Source organism: Sminthopsis crassicaudata, chromosome 2 (assembly GCF_048593235.1).
Source record: "Sminthopsis crassicaudata isolate SCR6 chromosome 2, ASM4859323v1, whole genome shotgun sequence".
Taxonomy (NCBI): Eukaryota; Metazoa; Chordata; class Mammalia; order Dasyuromorphia; family Dasyuridae; genus Sminthopsis; species Sminthopsis crassicaudata.
In genome coordinates, this window is record NC_133618.1 from 142,665,943 (window position 1) to 142,685,062 (window position 19,120).

At 48.0% G+C, this 19,120-nt stretch overlaps 1 protein-coding gene across 2 annotated transcripts; it reads right to left on the reverse strand.

The window, feature by feature from the left end:
- Positions 1-4,811: 4,811 nt before the first annotated feature.
- On the reverse strand, positions 4,812-9,644 carry REEP4 (receptor accessory protein 4). Of its 2 annotated transcripts, none has more exons than XM_074287488.1 (8): positions 9,278-9,644; positions 8,413-8,485; positions 7,704-7,780; positions 7,498-7,618; positions 6,851-6,964; positions 6,304-6,439; positions 5,649-5,794; positions 4,812-5,547 (listed from the first exon to the last, which is right to left on the reverse strand). In XM_074287488.1, exons 1-8 carry the CDS (start codon positions 9,307-9,309, stop codon positions 5,482-5,484), a joined length of 765 nt encoding a protein of 254 aa, XP_074143589.1. In that variant the 5' UTR covers positions 9,310-9,644; the 3' UTR covers positions 4,812-5,481. The 2 variants fall into 2 exon arrangements, with proteins under 2 accessions (XP_074143589.1, XP_074143588.1); XM_074287487.1 differs by having other exon boundaries at positions 5,640-5,794.
- Positions 9,645-19,120: the final 9,476 nt, after the last annotated feature.

Consider the following 19,120-nt stretch of genomic DNA (forward strand, 5'->3'; position numbering starts at 1 on the left):
CCATCCCACAGATAGCTGAAGCTGGCTGCCTCCCCTACGGTGGAGAGTGTCGGGGGTTAATCCCACCAGAGCCCCCGAGGACCTGGGTGGGGGTGGGGGACCGTGAGAAGGGGAGGGCTTTGTTGAAAGATGACTTTAATGCTGAAGAAAAGGTCTGTGGCAGACAATTCTCCTCTCTCACCCACTCACCCACCTCCCTAACATGATTTCGTTTCCTCTTCCTGATCATAACCCTCTCCCCACTGAAACAAAAACTCTAACCGCCCTCAGAGTAAATCATTTAATAAATGTTTGTGGCATTGAGGGAGAGGGAGCTGCTTCTAGGATCCCTTCAATTCAGGGCTGCTTTACCTTGTACTAACCAACCGCTTTGAGTACCCGCACTCTCCATGAGTGGAGCTAAAGAAAAGTCTCTGGACCAGGCTCTCCCCCCAACCAGCCACGCCCCTAGCAGTGGGCATCTCTGTGGCTGCACTCTGGGGCCCTGTCATTTGTGGTCAGCTATTGGAAGCTCTGACCCTAGGGGTTGAGTAGGGGGAAGGGACTGGATTTATATCTACTCCCCTTTCCTCCCCCCCCACCCAGGGTGGGGCAGTGCCAGCCAGGACAACCTGGCCCTGGCCAGGGCCAAGACTGTGTTGAAACAAGAGGCTAATTACGTTGCTGAAACTGGCATCTAAAAATACAGCAACAGGGCCATGTGTGTGCTGTGCACATGGAGGACAAGACAGTGGGGTGGGGGGAGTGGGGAGGAGGGAAACTGAGACTTGAGAGGGAAGCCGTGATTGAGATGGAAGAAAAAGACTGATAGAGGAAGCTGGCAGGAAATGTGGGGGAAGAGCCTGTGGGGGGAAAGGAGTGATGAAGAGACAGGAGAAGAAACATTGGGGAGGAAGAACCAGAGGAAGAAGAGGAGCAAGAGAGACAACAGAAAAAGAGGTCAACGTGGGAAGGAAGGTAAGGTGGTCTTCACAGAAGAAGGGATGGATTGAGAAGGTGAACTGAAGCCAGAGGCCCAGCTCTGGTCACTGGAATTCAGGCTGGGTCAGGATGAACATGACAGAGGAAGGGGTGTAATGCAGAAAAGGGACGGAATATGCTTCTGCTTGGCCCCGGAGGGCACAATGAGAAGCAATGGGGAGAGGATTCAGAAAGGCAGATCTAGGCTTGCTTTAAGGAAAAACTTCCTTAACAATTAAGAGCTCTCCAGGAGGAGGAATGTGCTGCCTTAGGAAGCACTCTTTCATTAGGTGTTTTTAGTCACAGGGAGATGACCACTTCATCGAAAACTGCAGAGATGTTCCTGTATGGATTCTACTAGATGGCCTCTGAGCTTTCTTCCAACTCCAGAATTCTGTAATTCTGTGAGATGGACTAAGTGATCATTAGGGGATGTGGGAGCACAGACTGTGGGGGTAGATGAGGCCTTGAGTCCTTTGGACAGGCGGAGTTTCCCCTTGTCTACCTGTCAGCCCAGAAAATCCTGCATGACCCTCTTAATTCCACTCCAGAAACCAGGGAGAATATGGCAAGGGGAGGGACAGAAAATTAGGATTTGTCCCCCTCACATAGAGACAGAATTTTAGCTCTGAGATCTTTCAGACATTACAGAGTTTATTTGGTCCAAATTCCCACTCAGTGCACAAATCCCCTCTGTTACACACTTATTACACACAGATGTCTAGCTTCTATTTAAATATTCCAAGAAGTGACAAGATTCTCATAATCTTAATATGGCAACACATCCCATGGGGATCAAGCTGGGGAGAGTATCAGCTCTAGACAGAGGATTAAGACTTAGTCAGTGGTCACTAGAATATGAACACAGAGAAAAGCCTCCATCCTAAGAGGAACAGTTAGATTGGAATAGCTGGTCCAATCTGACCCACAATCAATGAGATGTTCTAAGGTTTGGGAATTTTGTTTTCTTTTTGGTTTCACGAGTATGGTAGAAATTGGGAGACTAACCTGCGTTCCCAATACTGTTTTTGCTGTTTGGTCATTTTGTGACTCTTTGTGACCCCATTTGGGGTTTCCTTGGCAAAGATACTAGAATAGTTTGCCCTTTCCCTCTTCAGCTCATTTTACAGATGAGGAAACTGTGATACATAGGATTAAGTGACTTGTCCAGGATCACACAGCTTATATGTGTCTGAGGCCAGATTTCAACTCAGGAAGATATCTTCTTGATTCCAGGTCCAGAGCTCTATCTTACCTAGAAGCCCCGAATTTCTCACACCTGGGTACAAACACTAAATGTTCATTGAGTACCTACTATGTGCTCAGAAGTGTGCTAGCCACTCTGAAGGGTATGAATGGCTCCCTGCCTTCAGGAGATTCACAACCTAGTTAAGGAAAGAATACATAAAAAGAGAACATTTACTATCTTGTACTCTTAGCTTTAGCGCCAAATTTAGTGGTACAATCCAGTAATTACTGGACTTTAGAAGCAGGAGAGATCCCTGGAATCTGGGATAGTTAGGGAAAGCCACCTGAAAAGATAGGTTTTGAACTGAACCTTGCAGAATTCAGATACAAGGAGAAAGGAAGGAGGACTTTGAAGGAGAAAGCTTTAGAAAGAGTAAAGAAGAAATTGTTTTTTGTTGGGTTTTTTTGGAGGGAACAAGAATGAATGAATGAATGAATGAATGAATGAATGAAGCATAATTAAATCAAATGTAGGTGAAACAAAGAACTATCTAATAGGGGGAGATGTGACTACCAGAGGAGTGGTGAGCAGGGAAAGGAGAGATAGGGTAGGGATATGTCTACAGCAGCAGGCTTTATGGTGAGATGACCTGGGTAATGACTGGATGAGATGTGAAGGTCAAGAATGATCTGGTGTCTAAAGCCAGCCAGGATGTATGGTGGGCAGCAGGGCCAGTCTCTATACACCCATTTACCAGTCCTAGGTTTGGAGCTCCAGCTGGATGTTAGGTCTCAAATGTAGCGTGGAGGAGCAGGTCATCAGAGGCAGGCAGAAGGTAAAATGACCTCAGTGGATAGCTGGCTGTGATGGGAAACAAGCATGGTAAGAAGAAGACAGGATTAGAGGTATCTATAGGGGAAGGCTGGGTCTTAAATGTTAGAAACAAGATGTTCCTCTCTTCTTACAGAGAAGTTCTGAGGTCTGGGTGACATCAGTCTTATAAATGGTGGCAAGTTCCAGCTTGTTGTGACTTCCTCCTGGAAGCCTTTCAATCCGCAGCAGCGATGTCCCATTCTGTCTTTCCAGAGCATGTCAGACCCATTCAGATCTGTATTGTTGTCTTCTTCAATTGCCTCGTCTCTTCATCTGAGTTCTGTGAGCTCCTGAATGGGAGGAGCCGTTATACTTATTCTAGATCTCCCAAAGCATGGAAACACAGGACTAGACCCACAGCTGGGCTTCCCAGCGACTGAGGATGAATTCTTGGTGATCACCTTGGTCCCGTCCCTAGATATAATTTGAATGCTTAACATCCCAAGAGCTCAGAGTTCTACAGCTGTGGAGCAGGAATCTCTATATACCTGTCCACTGGCTCTGCAATCACAGCTCCAGTGATGGGAACTTTTTAAAGCCACACCAGTCCACTTTTAGACAGCTCTATTTAGCAAATTCTTTCTTTAATTGGGCCAAAATTTGTCTTTCTGTAACATCTACCCATCGGTGCCAGTTCTGCTCTTTGAGGCAAAACAGAAAACAACAAAAAATCATGGACTTCCGCCCATGAAAGGAGGGGGCAGCTCCAAGGCATTAATTACTGAGAGCAGTGAGCAGTTTTGCTTGGAATCACTGTCCTCCCTGAGCCAAGCTGTAAGTCAGAACTTCATATTCCCTAGGAAGGGCAGTCAGGGAGGCTCTGAAGTTCCTTGATTCTTCCAACCCCAAAATGACAGGCCCAGGAACACTCAAAAACTTGCTGCTCAATTATACAGGGAGACCTCACAAACCTATCAGGATTAAGCCTGGTCCAGTTCTCCCTAATCACTAAGACACAGCTAATCTTTGAACTGATCATTAAACTGCTTTCATTAGTCACTTTGCCTCCTCCCTTCTTCACTAGCTCCCCCACCCTAGGTAAGGATCCTTGTGCCTAGGCTCCCAACATGCAGAGGGAGGGAGGGATACGAATGGACCATCAGGGATTGGAGGTAGAGAGACCACGCAGAAAGAAGGCCCGAAAGGACTGGAGATTCACACGAAACTGGCCCAGCAGGCAGAGGAGCAGGGCAGTGGCCAGCTGCAAGAAGCTGATTAGTCTGAGGAGCCCTCCCCACCACAAATTAACAGAACAGAATGGAGCTGAAGCCCTGCCCTGGCTGCTGCTCCCTGCTCAGGCACAGAGGGGATTCCTGGCCCCAGTGGAACTCCCCAAACGGGGCTGGCTCCGCGGAGTGCATCCCTCCGTGCTAGCAGGACACCACGATTCACTAGGGCATCTTCCCTGCCCTGAAATTTCCCCATCAGACACCGGTTGTTGGGGAGTGGCCAGGGCTCAGACCAAGCCTGGAAAACTAGTGTCGCGGCTGCCCCCGTGTGGCCTCCCTCCAAGGATGCAGCGTTCCTGGGCTAAGGCGGAGGTGGAACAGGATTTCCAGCTTGAGCTGGGAGGCTAGTGAGGGCCCTGCACATTTTCCACCCTTGGAAAAAGGAGTTTTCTCTTTGTTTCAAGATAAAAGCACTATTATCTTAAGGCGTAAAAAGGAAGTCCTGGAGGGAGACAGGAAGACCTTTTCAAAAGTAAACATTTCAAAAAAAGAGAACCTGCTAGGGAGGTGAGAAGCCCACCTTGAGGCTTTGGGGGGGAGGAAAAAAAGGATAAAACAAGTAAATTCAATGTATTTATTTATCAAAACCATTACAAACTTGACTACACACCAACACACATATACACATATACAAACACATACACACATACATACGACCCCTGAAGAGGTCTGTCAAGTAACATGGGGAAGGGGATGGAATGATCAAAGCTCTGTCCGGAATGGAGGGGAGAGGTGAAGGGGAATCAAGGCTCCCCCTGCCTCCTGACCACTAGGGGTCGGGGGGAAAGGCACTGCCAGAAAAAAGATGGCAATAAATAACCCTCAGGTCAAGGCACAAAGGAGGGATTGCTTTGGCATACTGAAAACACAGAAATTGGGCAATGCCAACGGGTGACCCATTTGGAACACTGACCCCAGAGCCAGGAGGAGGTGCTGATCAGGGCTGGCCCAGGGTTTCATGGAGGCCTGGCTGGCAGGTGAGGGAAGGAGGATCCTCTCGGGCCCACCAAGAGCACTTTGACGGGGAGGGGATGTTAAGTCAAGGAGAGGGCATTGGGACAAAGAGAGATCATGTGGAAATTGATGAAAACCATCCCCAAAGGGGGCATTTCTGCCTTTTCCAGTGTCCATGGACCTAACTCCCTCTCCTCCAACCTCCCATCCAGAGTGGGGTGTTACAGGGGAAGGACAAGGTGGCTGGAGGTAGAACGGAATGGGAGATGCTGGGCACTAGCTGTCCAGGTCTGACGGGGCCGCCTTCTTCCGAGTCCGAGATTTCAGGGAGCGGGAGATGCCCTGTGTGGGAGGAGAGATGGGTGAGAAATGGGTCCCGAATCCTCCGAAAGCCCAGCTGTGCAGCCCTGGCTCCTCACCGGCTCTCCCCTCACCTCTCTCACCAGTGGCTTCCTCTTGCCAATCCGGAGGCTCTGGCTCCTCACCAAGGGTTTCTCCCTTGGACGGGGAAGGGTGTGGGCCTTTGTCTGGGAATCGGACCAACACTCATCTTCAGTGTCACTGTCCTGCAGGCCCCCGGGACGGTACCCTGGCAGAAGCAGAGAGAGAAGGAACATGGAGGCTTCCATAAGCAGCTGCATTTTCTGCTTTCTCAGGATTTCCCCAACCGACTGAGAATGCAAAACACTGATTCTGAGCTAAGAGCTATTCTCAGGCTGTCTCCAAACCTGGGATGGACCCCAGGTACCATTCCCTTCAGCCCCTTCACTTCCCCCCAAGCCCAGCAAGACTGGGCCTAGTTCTCCAGGCTGGCCAGCAATGCAGGCTAACAATAACCCTCAACAGCTGACATCGCTCTGTACTTTAAAGTTTACAGAGCATTTTACATCTATGACTAAATCCGGAGAGAACCACTATAAAACAGGATTATTCACATTTCACAGATAAGGAAACGGAGGGGGAGAGATTGACTGGCCAGTGGCCACACATCTAGTACAGCAGGACCAGGATTCAGTAATCCTCTCCACTTACAAGTCCTTGTCACTCAGTTCTGGGAGCCTGAGCACAGCTCCTCCCCCCTGCCCTGCCCCCACGTACTGATGGGTGGTCTCCGGTGCAAATCCTGGTCCTCCAGGTAGAGGGGATCCTGATAAGATGGAGCAGCATTGTCGGGGATGGAGCGCAGGTCCTGCATGGAGAAGCTCCGAAGCCTGCCAGCGAGGGCGCCCTGACTCTGCAGGGAAAGGAGATGGTCACTGGGCATAGCGGCCATGGAGAGGGCCCAGGTGGCTCCACAACTAGCGGGGAGAAGTACCCGACCGGGAGGCGCCAGCTTCCCTGCTCCCTGGGGGCGCATGGATGTGGGGCTGAAAGCTGCCTTGGAGACCTTAAGACATATTTACTGCCCCAGTTCAGGAAGCAAGTTATGGGCAGAAACAAGGTAAGAACCAGGACCTTGGGGCCCTGAGAGTATCCCAACTTAGAGCTGTAAAAGATCATCCGGTCCAAGTCCTCATGTCACAGGGAGGAAAAGGAGTCCCGTGCCTTAGTGGGTGAGTGAGGGTGAGGGCCGGACTGTGACTGGGCCCCGGCTCGCCCAGGGCCTTCCCGCCCAGACCCAGTGCCCGGGGGGCCAGGCTGGCACCTTGGCAGCCGCCTGCACGGCGGCAGTGGCGGCGATGTTAAGGCCGCGCTTCCCGAAGCTCAGCACCGTCTCATAGCTGCGCTCCTTCGCCTGCACGATGTACGAGTCGATCTCCTGGGGACAAGGGACGTGTGAGGGCAGGGAGGCGTCCGAGAGCCAACCCCCCCAACAAGCGCTGGGTCAGGAGGCCACGCTCCAGACGCTGGTGACTGAGCGAGAACCTCAGAGGTCTTCTCTTTCGGGAGCAGTTTATACTTACAAACAAACAACATGTCTGTATCTTTACACCAAGATAACGGGAGAGAGGGGAGCTGCCCCCCTCCCCTCCTGCCTCAGGACGGTCTCCGGTGTACAGATACAAGCCTGCCCCCAGAGCCTCCATCCTGCGCCCCCCATGAAGGTCCCACTCCCAGCCAGAGCCACCCACTGCACACTTTAACGTTGCCCCGGATTCTAGTGGGCGCCCCTCTATATAATCCCGTGAGGCAGGGAGGACAGGGAGAGTGGTTCCCATTTTGCAGATGAGTAAGCGGAGGCACAGATGTGGATAGTGCCCTGTGCCACGTCAAGCATCGGATCAGCGGCAGCGCTGAGGGCTCCCGAGTCTCGGTTGGAGGCTCCCCACCCCCACGGTCTCTGCTGCCTACCTTCTCCCGGTAGGAAAGGGCCGGATGGACAAACTTCCTATAAAGCAGGCTGGCACCCTTGGTGTACGGGGAGAGGAGCCACACCACAAAGGCCATCTTGATCTCGTAGTAGAAAGGGAACCTGTGAGAGAGGGTCCCGGCAGGGGGTAATCAGGAGGGAGGAAGCGGCACTGCCCGTCCCAGCCCCAGCCGCCCCCGCCCCATACCAGGAAATGAAGATGTCCGAGAAGGTCTCTATGGTCATAAAGAAGGCGAAGACAATCCAGTACATCATCCATCGCACCTGAGGACGGAGGCAGGGATGGCGGGGTCAGCCCCCCACCCTCCCCACGAGCCCCGGTCTGGCTGGTCCTGCTGCATTCCGCCTGCAGAGACTCATCCCGGCGGAGGCCGGGCTGCTTCCTCCACTCCCTCCCCAGACACCGTCCCCAACATCCTTCCTCCAGGGGACCCTGTCCGTTGTCTAGGACCTTCCACGAGGCCGGCTTGTGATGGGGATGACTGACAGGACCTTCCTGGCTAAAAGGTGCCATAAATTCTCCTGCGTGTAGAGGGGACCGCCAGAATCATTTCCCTCACTTTGCAAACTGAGGCCGGTGACAAATCTGCATTTACAAATGGCAGGCCCAGGTGCGGCCTGGTGAAGCAATCTGCTCCCAGCCATCAGCCAGGAGCACACGAGGCAAGCCTGGGCGCATCTCTGGGGCTTTGCCACTCTGAGTCCCGCTTCCGTCGGCGCCGCCCCCCCCAGACCGCTGCCCCCCCAGGCCGCTGCTCCAGCTGCCCCTCATGCTGCTGCCCCCCCTGCTGCTCCCGCTGCCCCCCCCCAGACCGCTGCTCCAGCTGCCCCCCTCCCCCCCCTGCTCCAGCCGCACCCCCCCAGGCCGCAGCCCACCGCAGAGGGTCCGCACTCACGTATTCCCGGATATTCTTAGTCTTCACGGCTTTGTAGGAGGCGTAGGCGGGGTACAGCATGCCGAACACCAGCCTGGGGGGGGGGGGGGGGAGAGGAAGAAAGCCCAGGGGAAGCTCACCACCGGCCGAGCTCTTTAAACATTTTTTCTTTTTTACTCTGGAAGTAACTGAGCATCTGGGGAGGGACGTGATGTGCCCAGGGTGCCCCGAGGGAGGGCCTCCCACTCTGGGCCTCCGCCGCCATCCGCTGCTGGGCTCGGACCCTCACTCCGCCACGCCCCCTGCACTGACACTGATCTGTTTCAGACGGGCCGGGCCCGTGCTCCCGCTCCCTGAGTCACTGCAGGCCCCCTCCCCAGCCGGCAGAAACAAACATCCCCACAGCCTGCCCGGGCCTGCAGCCGCCTCCCACGGGGAGGGCACAGGGCCGTGTGCCATGCTTGCAGGGTGGGAGCAGCGCCAGCAGGGAGCCAGCCCCTGCCCCTCTCCCAGCACCCCTGGGCGCCCGCTCTGGCTCGGACCGCCTGGGCAGAGGCAGGGTGGGGGAGGGGGGGACCTTCCGGAGGGTGACCCTGAGGAGGCTGGGTGCGTTACCTAGAGACCGGGGGTGAGTCACGTGCTTGCTCAGGCAGGAAGCAGGCACCTACATTCTTGGCCCGTGATGGGCCGCCGCCTCCCTGCCCACCACAGCGAGGGGCCGCCCCGCTTCCCAAGCCCCTCACCTACGAGCAGACCCAGTCCCTCTTAGGGAGGACGGGATGGGCTCCCGGTGGGCTCGGCGGGAAGCAGCTCAGATGGCTGTGGGGAAGGGGGGCGCCCGAGGGCCCCGGCCGCCCCCTCCCCATCCTCCCGTCCCAGTACTCACACCACCAATCGGGAGATCACCCAGGACACCATCCTGCCAGCGGCGGGGGCCGGGGGGAAGCCGAGGAAGTTTCCGGAGGGTCTGGGGGCGGCCGGGGTGGAAAGGGGCGCTCCGGGGGGAACACGCCCGGCCGCTGCCCCCGCCGCTTGGGGAGCGAGAGGCCGGCAGAACTGGGAGAGGGGGGCGCGGAGGCGGGGCGCTCGGCCGCTCGAAGCGCTGATCCGGTCGCCGCACTGCTCCGCAGATGCCGGAGCCCGGCCGCTGCCGCCCCGTCGGGCCCCGAGGCGGAGTTAGCAACCGACTTGAAAGTTGCACTGACCTAACTTCTGTCCAATCCCCGAGGCCCGAGCCGGCGCAGGCGCAGTGCGGGCCCGGAAGGCCGAGACCGAGCGGAGGCGAGTAAACGAATTCTTAAAGGGGCCGTGCGCGGTGTGCCTCGGCGGGCGCCGTGGGGAGCCGGGATCCCGGAGGGGCGCCGAAGAGGGCGCGGCCCAGAAGGGCCGGGGGTTCTCCCTCTGCGAGCGTTCAGTCTACAGGTGTAAGGGCACAAGTCCTCAGACCCAACCCGCCTCTCTTTTCCTAGGAGGAAACTGAGGCCCAGGACAGGGAAGTGGCTGGATTCGAACCCGGGTCCTCCCGACACCCATATGTTTCTCCTTCCTGCGCCACAGGAAGACGTGCTCTTTCTATTTACGCTTAAGGTTCTATTGTTGTAACTAATTTAATTAATTTTAAATTATCTCAAAAACAGTGGTCATGATTATTTAATACATTTATTATTATTAATGTTCTTTTAAATTTTTACCTTTCAAACTCTTTCCCGTCCTTCCCCACCCGCTGAAGCGAGCAATACTTGTTTTACATATAAAAGTATATATACTTGTGAATTATATATATATGTATGTATGTATATATAAGCATAACAAATTATATTTGTGAAATCAGGCAAAATATGTCGGGAACAACCGTTCTCGGGGAAAGGTAAAAAAAAATGACATTTAGCAAACGATCCATGAAAAGATTTGAAGTTACTCTCTTCCTGCCCCCTCCCACACACACACACTCGCACACACTTGTTCACATCCTGCCTTTGCCGTTCCACACCCAGAGCCCCCAGATCCAGACAACGAGGAGGTCACTCTGGAGCCCCTCACCGTGCGGAGGAGCCCCTAGTGACCGCCTCGTGGGGCGGCCCAAGGGCGCGGGACACGGGGGGGCGGGGAGGGGGGAGGGAGGGGGGATGAGAAGACTGCGAGGGAGAAGAGCCGGGCAGCGCTCGCGGGCCTTGGACAGTAACAAGACCGATCCGGAGAGGATGCGGAGCAAGGGCCCGGGGAGCAGGGAGCGACGGGCCGCCCTGGGCGACGGGAAGCTGGGAGTGGGGGGTGCACTGGAGGGGGAGAGACGTAGGCAGGCGGACCCAAGCGCGGGCTTTCGCAGTAGCCCGAGAGCCCGCGCCACGGTGCAGCCCGGCTAATGTGACCGTGAAGGAGCGCGACGGGCCGTGGCTAGTCTCGGCTCCATTCGGGGTTTTCTAGCAGAGATGCTGCCGCGGCGGCTCCTCCTCCGCCCGCCCTTCTACAGCGGAGGGAACCGGGGCGGAGTGAAGTGACTGTCCAGGGTCAGCGGCTACCGCCTGTCCGAGGCGGCGCCCGCGTCCGGCTTCCCGGCCTCGGAGCCGCTCTCTCCCCGCCTGGCGCCCAGCTAACGCTCCTCGCTCTGCAGTCCCGAACACTGGCCGAGTGGGCCTGTTTGCTTCAGTTTCCTAATCGTAAAATGAGATAGAAAGGGAAAGGGCAAAGTGCTGCAGTGTCCTCGCTCAGAAATCATTCCAAGTGGCTTCTTGAAGAGTTGGGCAGAGCTGGACTTAACCACAATGCGGTTGTACGTTTTTGGAGGGCACGACTCTTCTTTCTTTCTTTCTACCATCCCTCCCTCCCTTGTTTCCATCTCTCCCTCCCTCCCTCCCTCCCTCCCTCCCTTCCTCCCTCCCTCCCTCCCTCCCTTCCTCCCTCCCTTCCTCCCTCCCTCCTTTCCTTCCTTCCTTCCTTCCTCCCTCCCTTCCTCCCTCCCTCCCTTCCTTCCTCCCTTCCTTCCTCCCTCCCTTCCTCCCTTCCTCCCTTCCTTCCTTCCTTCCTTCCTCCCTCCCTCCCTCCCTCCCTCCCTTCCTCCCTCCCTCCCTCCCTTCCTCCCTCCCTCCTTTCCTTCCTTCCTTCCTTCCTCCCTCCCTTCCTCCCTCCCTCCCTTCCTTCCTCCCTTCCTTCCTCCCTCCCTTCCTCCCTTCCTCCCTTCCTTCCTTCCTTCCTCCCTCCCTCCCTCCCTCCCTCCCTCCCTCCCTCCCTCCCTCCCTTCCTTCCTCCCTCCCTCCCTCTCTCCCTCCCTCCTTTCCTTCCTTATTTCCTCCATCCCTCTCTCTTCTTTCTTTTTCTTTCTTTCCTTCCTTCCTTCTTTCCCTCATTTGTATATGGAGAACAGTAGCTGGCACACAATATTTTAATAAATGCTTGTTTATGACTTATATGGAAATATGTTTAGCATGTTTGTACATGTATACCCTATATCAGATTGTTTGCTGTCTTGGGGAGGGGGAGGGAAAGAAGAGAGGGAGATAGAATGTAGAACACAAACTCTTACAAAAATGAATGCTGAAAACTATCTTCACACATAATTGGAAAAAACACTATTTATTATGCAGGAGGGGGGAAGTTTGACTTTGAAGCCTGGTATAAATTCTCTCATGTTGTCTCCCTCTGAAAAACTGAGAAAATAGCTAACTCCCTCTTCTCCCACAAAAGACTGAGGTGGGGTTGAGTGACATCATGTCTACACAGGGCTCCTGAGAGAAAGGGAGGGGTGATTACTATTTATTAAAAGTAATATTTAACTCCCACCTGCCTCCCCTGAGGGATGGAAGAGTTAATGCGAAGCAGGGTGAAAGACTTCTGGGAAAAGGCAAACTTCTTAGGACCGAAGGAGATAAATACATACTGCCCATCATTAGGCCATTATTAATTATTACCATCAATTTTATAGGTTACTACTGGGTGTGAGAACTGATGGTGAAACCTACCAGAGAAACCTTCTCCAGGACTTCTCTTCCCTTACCCAGTGGGGCCAGTGTTCACACACAACAAGAGAAACTGACCGTTGCCCAGGACCACATTATTCCTAACCAGAGCCTCTGAGTTTAGTGCAGGAGTTCTTAACCTTTGGACCATATTGAGGGGCCTGGAGGTCCTGGAGGTCCATAAACTTGAAAAGGAAAATAAGAGTTAATTTTATTTTCTGAATCTTTAGTTTCTTTTGTAATCCTATACATTTTATTTTATATATTTAAGAACATTATTCTGAGGAAAACATTCTAAGGAGAAAAATTAATTTACAAATTCCCACTCTTGCATAATGTAAATGTGGTATGTATTCCCCCAAATCACCTTATTACCTCTTATTACCCTCTTCAACAAAATCTTCCAGGTGAAAAAAGGACTAAAATTAATGTAAAGAGTAATACAAAGGGGAAAATTAGAAAAGGCAGCTTCTAAAGTGCAGAGAAGCAGTAAGAGAAGGAGGGGAGACATCTTTGTCTTGGTTGACAGAATGGAACTGGGTGCTGACTCTGCAATAATTTTTAAAATACATTGATTTTTTTTCATTTTTCAGTCATGTCCAATTCTTTATGACCCCTTTGGTGGTCTTCTTGGCAAGGATATTAAAGTGGTTTGCCATTTCCTTCTCCACTCATTTTAAAAATGAGGAAACTGATGCAACTAGGATTAAGTGATTTGTTCAGGATCATGTCTCTAAAAGCTGGATTTGAACTCAGCTTTTCCTGGTTCCAGGCCCAGCACTCTATTCAATGTGCCACTTAGCGGCTTTGAATTTTAAAAAGGGTTCATATTTACATAGTACTTTAAAGGACTTTCACATCTATTTTCTCTTGTTCAAAGGTTTCTGGTTGGTCTCCTTGGGGTATTGGGGAGGTGGCAGTGTGAGAGGGACTTTTCCCCACCAGCCCCTTTATTTATTCTGGTATGGATTGGACTAAGGAGGTCCTTTCAAGACAGATTCTGTGATCTCATATGCTCCTATAATAATCACAGATTTGGGAAGGAAATATATTGTCCCTATTTTACACATGAAGAAAATGAAATCTGGTGAGTTTGTTTTGTTTTTTAACAGATGTTGATAGAACCATCTCTTCTTTATCACCCATGAATTCATCTTCTCAAGAGATTTGGGGACTGGAGGAATCCTTCAGATATGACATTCTCCAACTCATACACATATGGGTGGCTTTGTCAAGAACTTTTGCCTTAGAAAGTTAACTTACACCAAATTTTCTGGGCTAATGTTGTGAAACATTATCAGAGGGTGAAATTTCAAGTATTATCTCCAGGTTTTCAGGGTGTCCCTAACTAGAGACATAGACAACTAGAAATTGTACGTGAGGGATTCTTAACTTAGAATCTCTTAAAAGAAGCATGGGGCTTAAATAAAGAGTATATTTCTTAATTTTCTGATTAAAATGTTTTTATTCTATTAATATAATGATAAAAATACAAGACTACATCAATTATAAAACTATAATTTGTTGTCCTGTATTGGTAGAGAAGGATTTTCTTCATCAAGTTTTCCCCATATCAATTGAACAGCAGGTCTAATTTTTTTTTAAAATCCTACACAAAGAAACCTGGGAGAGAAGCAATGAGATTAAAGTATCCTTTTGACATCTAGAGTTATATCTTTCCTGCTTAGCCTCAAGTGTATTGATATCCAATTTTGATTATGCTAGAGATCCTAAGGTATTCATTGGAGATATATCTAGTAGGCAGATGACCTCTTGATCTAGCTATGAGGGAGGCAGATCATGTGTTTTCATGCCCTTTGGACTGTAGAGACCAAACATCAGGACCCTGTGCAAAGGAGATATTGCTCCCATCCTGCATATCCTAGAGATCCACTATCATACTGGCATTTGGATGTTCCTGAGTTGAGCTTAAACTGGTCATTTTCTCTTTTCCCCACCAGCCCCTTTTCTGGGAAAGAATGATTGGTTTGCTTTCCTATAATTACAGGACAATTGTTTGCAGAATGAGAGCCCCAGCTGTGCAATGAATAGTGTTGAAGGAAGCTGACCAGGTGAAGGACTGGCTAGCAGAGTCCATCCCACATGGCCTATAAGTCATCACAAGGTCTAAAATGAGAAGGACTGAGCAAGGAAAAGGGAGAGAAGCAAGAGAACGGACTCCCAAACAGCCCTATCCACTGTTACCAACATTCTCTTAACCACTAAATCCTAGAATCTTTTCCCAGCCCTCATTGTATGTGTCTTTGTACTTTTTAACACTGACCTTCCCCTCCTCTTAGAACTATTCTCTCCTACCCTGGCCTTTATTGTCCCGAATTCATTTGGTTTTCCTCTCCCAGCTTCCTAAATTATGGGTCACGATTCCATATGGGGTTTCATTTCTGAATGTAGTGATCACAAAATTATGATTTATTATCATTAAATATTTGATTTGTATACCTGTTTTATATACCCATTATAGCTGGGATCATGTAAACATTTCTCAGGCAAAAGGGATTATAAGTACAAAGTTTAAGAAGCCCTGGTCTATTTGAACCTTTTTTTTTTCAGTTTTCTTTACTATATATCATCATTCTGCTAAGTGGAAAATAACTTTGAAAGTTTTATTCAAGGTAGTGATGAGTTCATAAATGTTTAACCAATGATTCTCCTAAAATTGTTTTAAAGCTGAAAAATGTACCTATTATAAATCTTTAAGTTTAATTTGTATTATTAGTCATTTTCTACATTACTTTCTTAAGTCTAAATAATCAAAAAAACAAATCAAGCTCTGATTAGTAGAGTCTGTTAATATTGTATAAATAGTCACAATGAAAATTAAACAACCAGCTCTCTGAAGCAGGTTTTAGCTGGCTCTAGTACACCTCTAGCTCTAGAGCTTCTTGTGCTCTTTCTTCACATTCTTCCTTTGGTGTTCTCATCTTGCTCCCTAGCTCCAGTCTTAAATTTCTAAAACTGCCAATTGGACATGTCAAGCTCAAAATATCTAAAATGAAACTTATTATTAGACTCTCCTCTTAATATCTTCTTCCTCTAAGCTTCTTTTATTCTGTTTGGGGAACCATCATTCTTTCAGTAATTCAGGTTCCAAGCATCATATTCATTCTTGGTCCTCACAAAAATTCAATCACTAGGCAAACCATGTCTATTCTACCTTCCCATTAGGTTACTATCATCCCCTTTTCTCTATCTTGGTTTAATCATTCATCACCTATTATCTGAACTCTGACAATTGCTTTCTAAGGGTCTCCCTTGCTTGCAGGCTGTCCCCTCAACAAACCATCAAATCAATCTCTTTAAAACACAAATCTGATTATGTCACATTCTTACTTAAAATCTTTGCTCCTGATTGGCTCTAGGATAACATATAAAATCAATCTAGCATTTAAATCCTTCTATGATCTGCTCCTTGCTAGCCTTATTTCATACTGCTTTTCTTCCTATACAAAATTGCTGCTCCCTGGGCACAACAGAATATGTCTTTTCTCTAGGATTTTGCACAATAGTTCTTTTCCATGCCTGGAATGCAATTGCTCCTCATGGCTACCTTGGACTATCTGATTTCCTTCAAAGCACAGATCAGTTAACCCAAATAAAGCTTTTCTTTATCTCCCTAGTAACCAATGCTCTCTGCTTTATTTTGTACCTTGTACTTAACTGTGTATACATTTTATCCTCTGGTTCTTTCTTTTTTTTTTTCCCCCTCTGGTTCTTTCACTAAGGAAAATTTCATTCTTATTTTTGTATTTTCAGCTCCCAGAAAAGTGCTTTGTACATATTAAGCAAATAATGAAATTTTGTTAATTAGATTTAACTGAGTTCTATAGAAATGGAGAATCCATCAGAAACCAGGCCTTAAGCAAGTATCCCAAAAGTTGTCTAAAAATACAGAGGTATTGTGGAGCCCAAATTGATAGAATTTGGCCAATTGCCTAGATAGAAGAGAAAAGAAGGGGAAATGAAGAGTTGAGATGATTCTTCGATCCTGTCGTGCTTAACTATATGCTATTTAACTATTTTTTTTTAAATCAAGAAGAGGGAAGGATGGGTTTAGTGGTAAACATCAGTTCTATAGGGTCAGTGAAAACAGCATTGGGCCAGGAGTCAGGAAAATTCATCTCCCTGAATTCAAATCTGCCCTCAGACACTTATTAGCTGTGGGTGGACACTGGGCAAATCACTTCCTTTTGTTTGACTCAGTTTCCTAATCTGCAAAAAAAGCTAGAGAAGGAACTGGCAAACCACTCCAGTATTTTGCCAAGAAAATCCCAAAAAGGGGTCTTAAAGAATTGGACGTGACTGAAAGTGATTGAACAATAACAACAACAACAGCATCAGTTCTGTGCCAGGATCTTTGCCTAGGAAGGAACAGTACAAAAATGACAAAATAGGGAGTTGAAACCCAAGATAAGTAGGAAGATAATAAGAGCACTTGTTTGCCTTTATGAGTTCAAGTCATCTGGCCCAGATGAACTACATTCCAAAGTACTGAATGAGCCAACAGATGTGCTTGCTGACCCAATATCAATGACCTTTGTAAAGACTGTGAACAATGAGGGAGATGCTGCAAAACTAGGCAAGGCAAATGCCCCAATTTTCAAAAAAAGAATAGAGAATTCAGCCTGCAAACTACTGGCCAGTGAGTTTGACGACTTCTATTTCTGGAAAATTTCTAGAATAGATTATAAAAGGGATATCTTGGGAACATTTAGAAAAGGAAATGGTAGAGAGATAGTGGCTCCATCAAGGTCAATCCAGAAAAAAACAAAACAAAACAAAAAAAGTTTCCTTTTATTAAAAGGGTTGACCAGCAGGATGAGATAGATATAGTTTGCCAAGATTTTAGAAAAACATTTGACAAAATCTCTTAACACCCTTCTTGCACACAAGTTGAAAAGGTATGGTGGATTCAGATTTGGTTAAGTGGACAGATTTAAAGAGTGATCATTAAAGGTGGTTCAAGGGGCAGCTAAGTGGTGCAATGGATAGAGCACCAGGAGGATCTGGATTTAAATCCAGACACCAACTAGCTGTGTGACCCAGGACAATTTAACATATTTGCCTAAAAAAAAAAAAAGTTGGTTCAATGTCATCTTAACCTTGAACTTTTCTTGGCAGAAAGCCTAGGAGTGTCTGTGCTATTTAACTTTTTTTTTTTAATTTATTTTAATTTATGGCTTAAATAAAGACATAGAGTTTTTGTTGTTGAATTTGAGTTCATTTCTGTTGTGTCTAGTTTCTTCATGACTTCTTTGGGGTTTTGTAAGAGATTTTTGTTGTTGTTGTTTTGGCAAAGATATTCCAATAGTTTGCCATTTTCTTCTCCAGCTCATTTTAGAAATTGGGAAACTGAGGGAAACAGGGTTAAGTGACTTGTCTAGAGGTATTCAGCTATTAAGTGTCTGAAATTAGATTTGAACTCAGGAGGATGATTCCAAGACCAATACACTATCCAGTAGGCCACCTTGCTGCCCCAAAGGCATAGATTATATTATCAAGTTTGTAGATAACATCAAGGAGAGATAACTAGCTGTTAAATGACAATCAGGATCCAACATTATCTTGTCAGGTTAGAATATTTGGAATACAAGGCTATACAAGGATCAATGTTGAAAAATCTGTGCATATGTTTTGAAAATAAAAAGGTTTAAAAAAAAAAAGAGAGAGAATAGATCATTGGAGCTTTTCATCTGATTTGGAACCTCCCATAGCCTCTAGCTTAGCTATCATCCTACAAAAAACAACAACAACAACAACAACAATAACAAAAAAAAAAAAAAAAAAAAACCCTTTGGAGATGAAGCCTGATAACGGCTCCTGAAGGTACTATAGCTATAGCTACTGCATATTCAGAAAAGAAATATCTTGCCCCCAAAGTTCTTGGAATTGTTGAGTGGTTCAATATTAGAACTGATCATTCCCTTGGTAGAAAAGACAATAGAGAAGAGGCATTGCAATCCACCACTGCATCCCAATGACTGTCAGACTTTTCATTCCATTTGAAAACTTCCATAGATGTTGTCTCCCTCTTTAGAAGGTGAGCTCTTTAAGAGCAGGAACAGTCTTACTTCTTTATTTGCATGCCTATTACTTAGCATAATGCTTTGCACATAGTAAGTGCTTAATAATTGTTTTATTTATTCATTCAAAAAATTGTCTCAGGCTACATTGAGACAGGCATAATAGTATTCAGAATGTGACAGTCCCTCCGTTCTCTGCCCCAATTAGACTCATTTGAATCATGGCATTCAGTTTTAGGGAGCTACATTTTAGGAAAGAGATTGGAAAGTTAGACAGTGTCCAGAGGAATGACTAGTGTGGGGAAGAGTCTTAAAATCAAGTCTCATGAGGACCACTTGGAGGAAATTTAGCCTAGAAATGTTTTAGTTTGGATTTAAGAAGAATATCACTTCAGTCTTCAAGTTGAAAGGTTGTTGACAAAAAGAATAAATAGATTTATATCTTGGTCCCAGGGGACAGTAAAAAGGAGATTTAGACAGGATATAAGGAAAAAGGAACTTCATAACAATTTTTGTGGTTGTGAGTCACTTCTGTCTCACCATGAACTTATTTGTTCTTGATAATTGTTATTGATAAAGCTCTTAAGAGTGGTTTGCCATTTTCTTCTTCAAATCATTTTACAGATGAAGAAACTGAGGCAAAAAACAAAAACTGAGGGTTAAGTAATTTGCTTGGATTCATACACAGCTAAATAAGTATTTCAGGTCAAATTTGAATTCATGAAGAGGAGTCTT

Excerpts from the sequence above, each read along its gene's own strand:
- REEP4 (XM_074287487.1), bottom strand. The coding sequence starts at position 9,309 with ATGGTGTCCTGGGTGATCTCCCGATTGGTGGT. Across the intron at positions 7,781-8,412 it reads CTAAGAATATCCGGGAATAC|GTGCGATGGATGATGTACTG; the intron begins GTGAGTGCGGAC and ends CTCCGTCCTCAG. Across the intron at positions 6,440-6,850 it reads CCGTGCAGGCGGCTGCCAAG|AGTCAGGGCGCCCTCGCTGG; the intron begins GTGCCAGCCTGG and ends CTTTCCCTGCAG.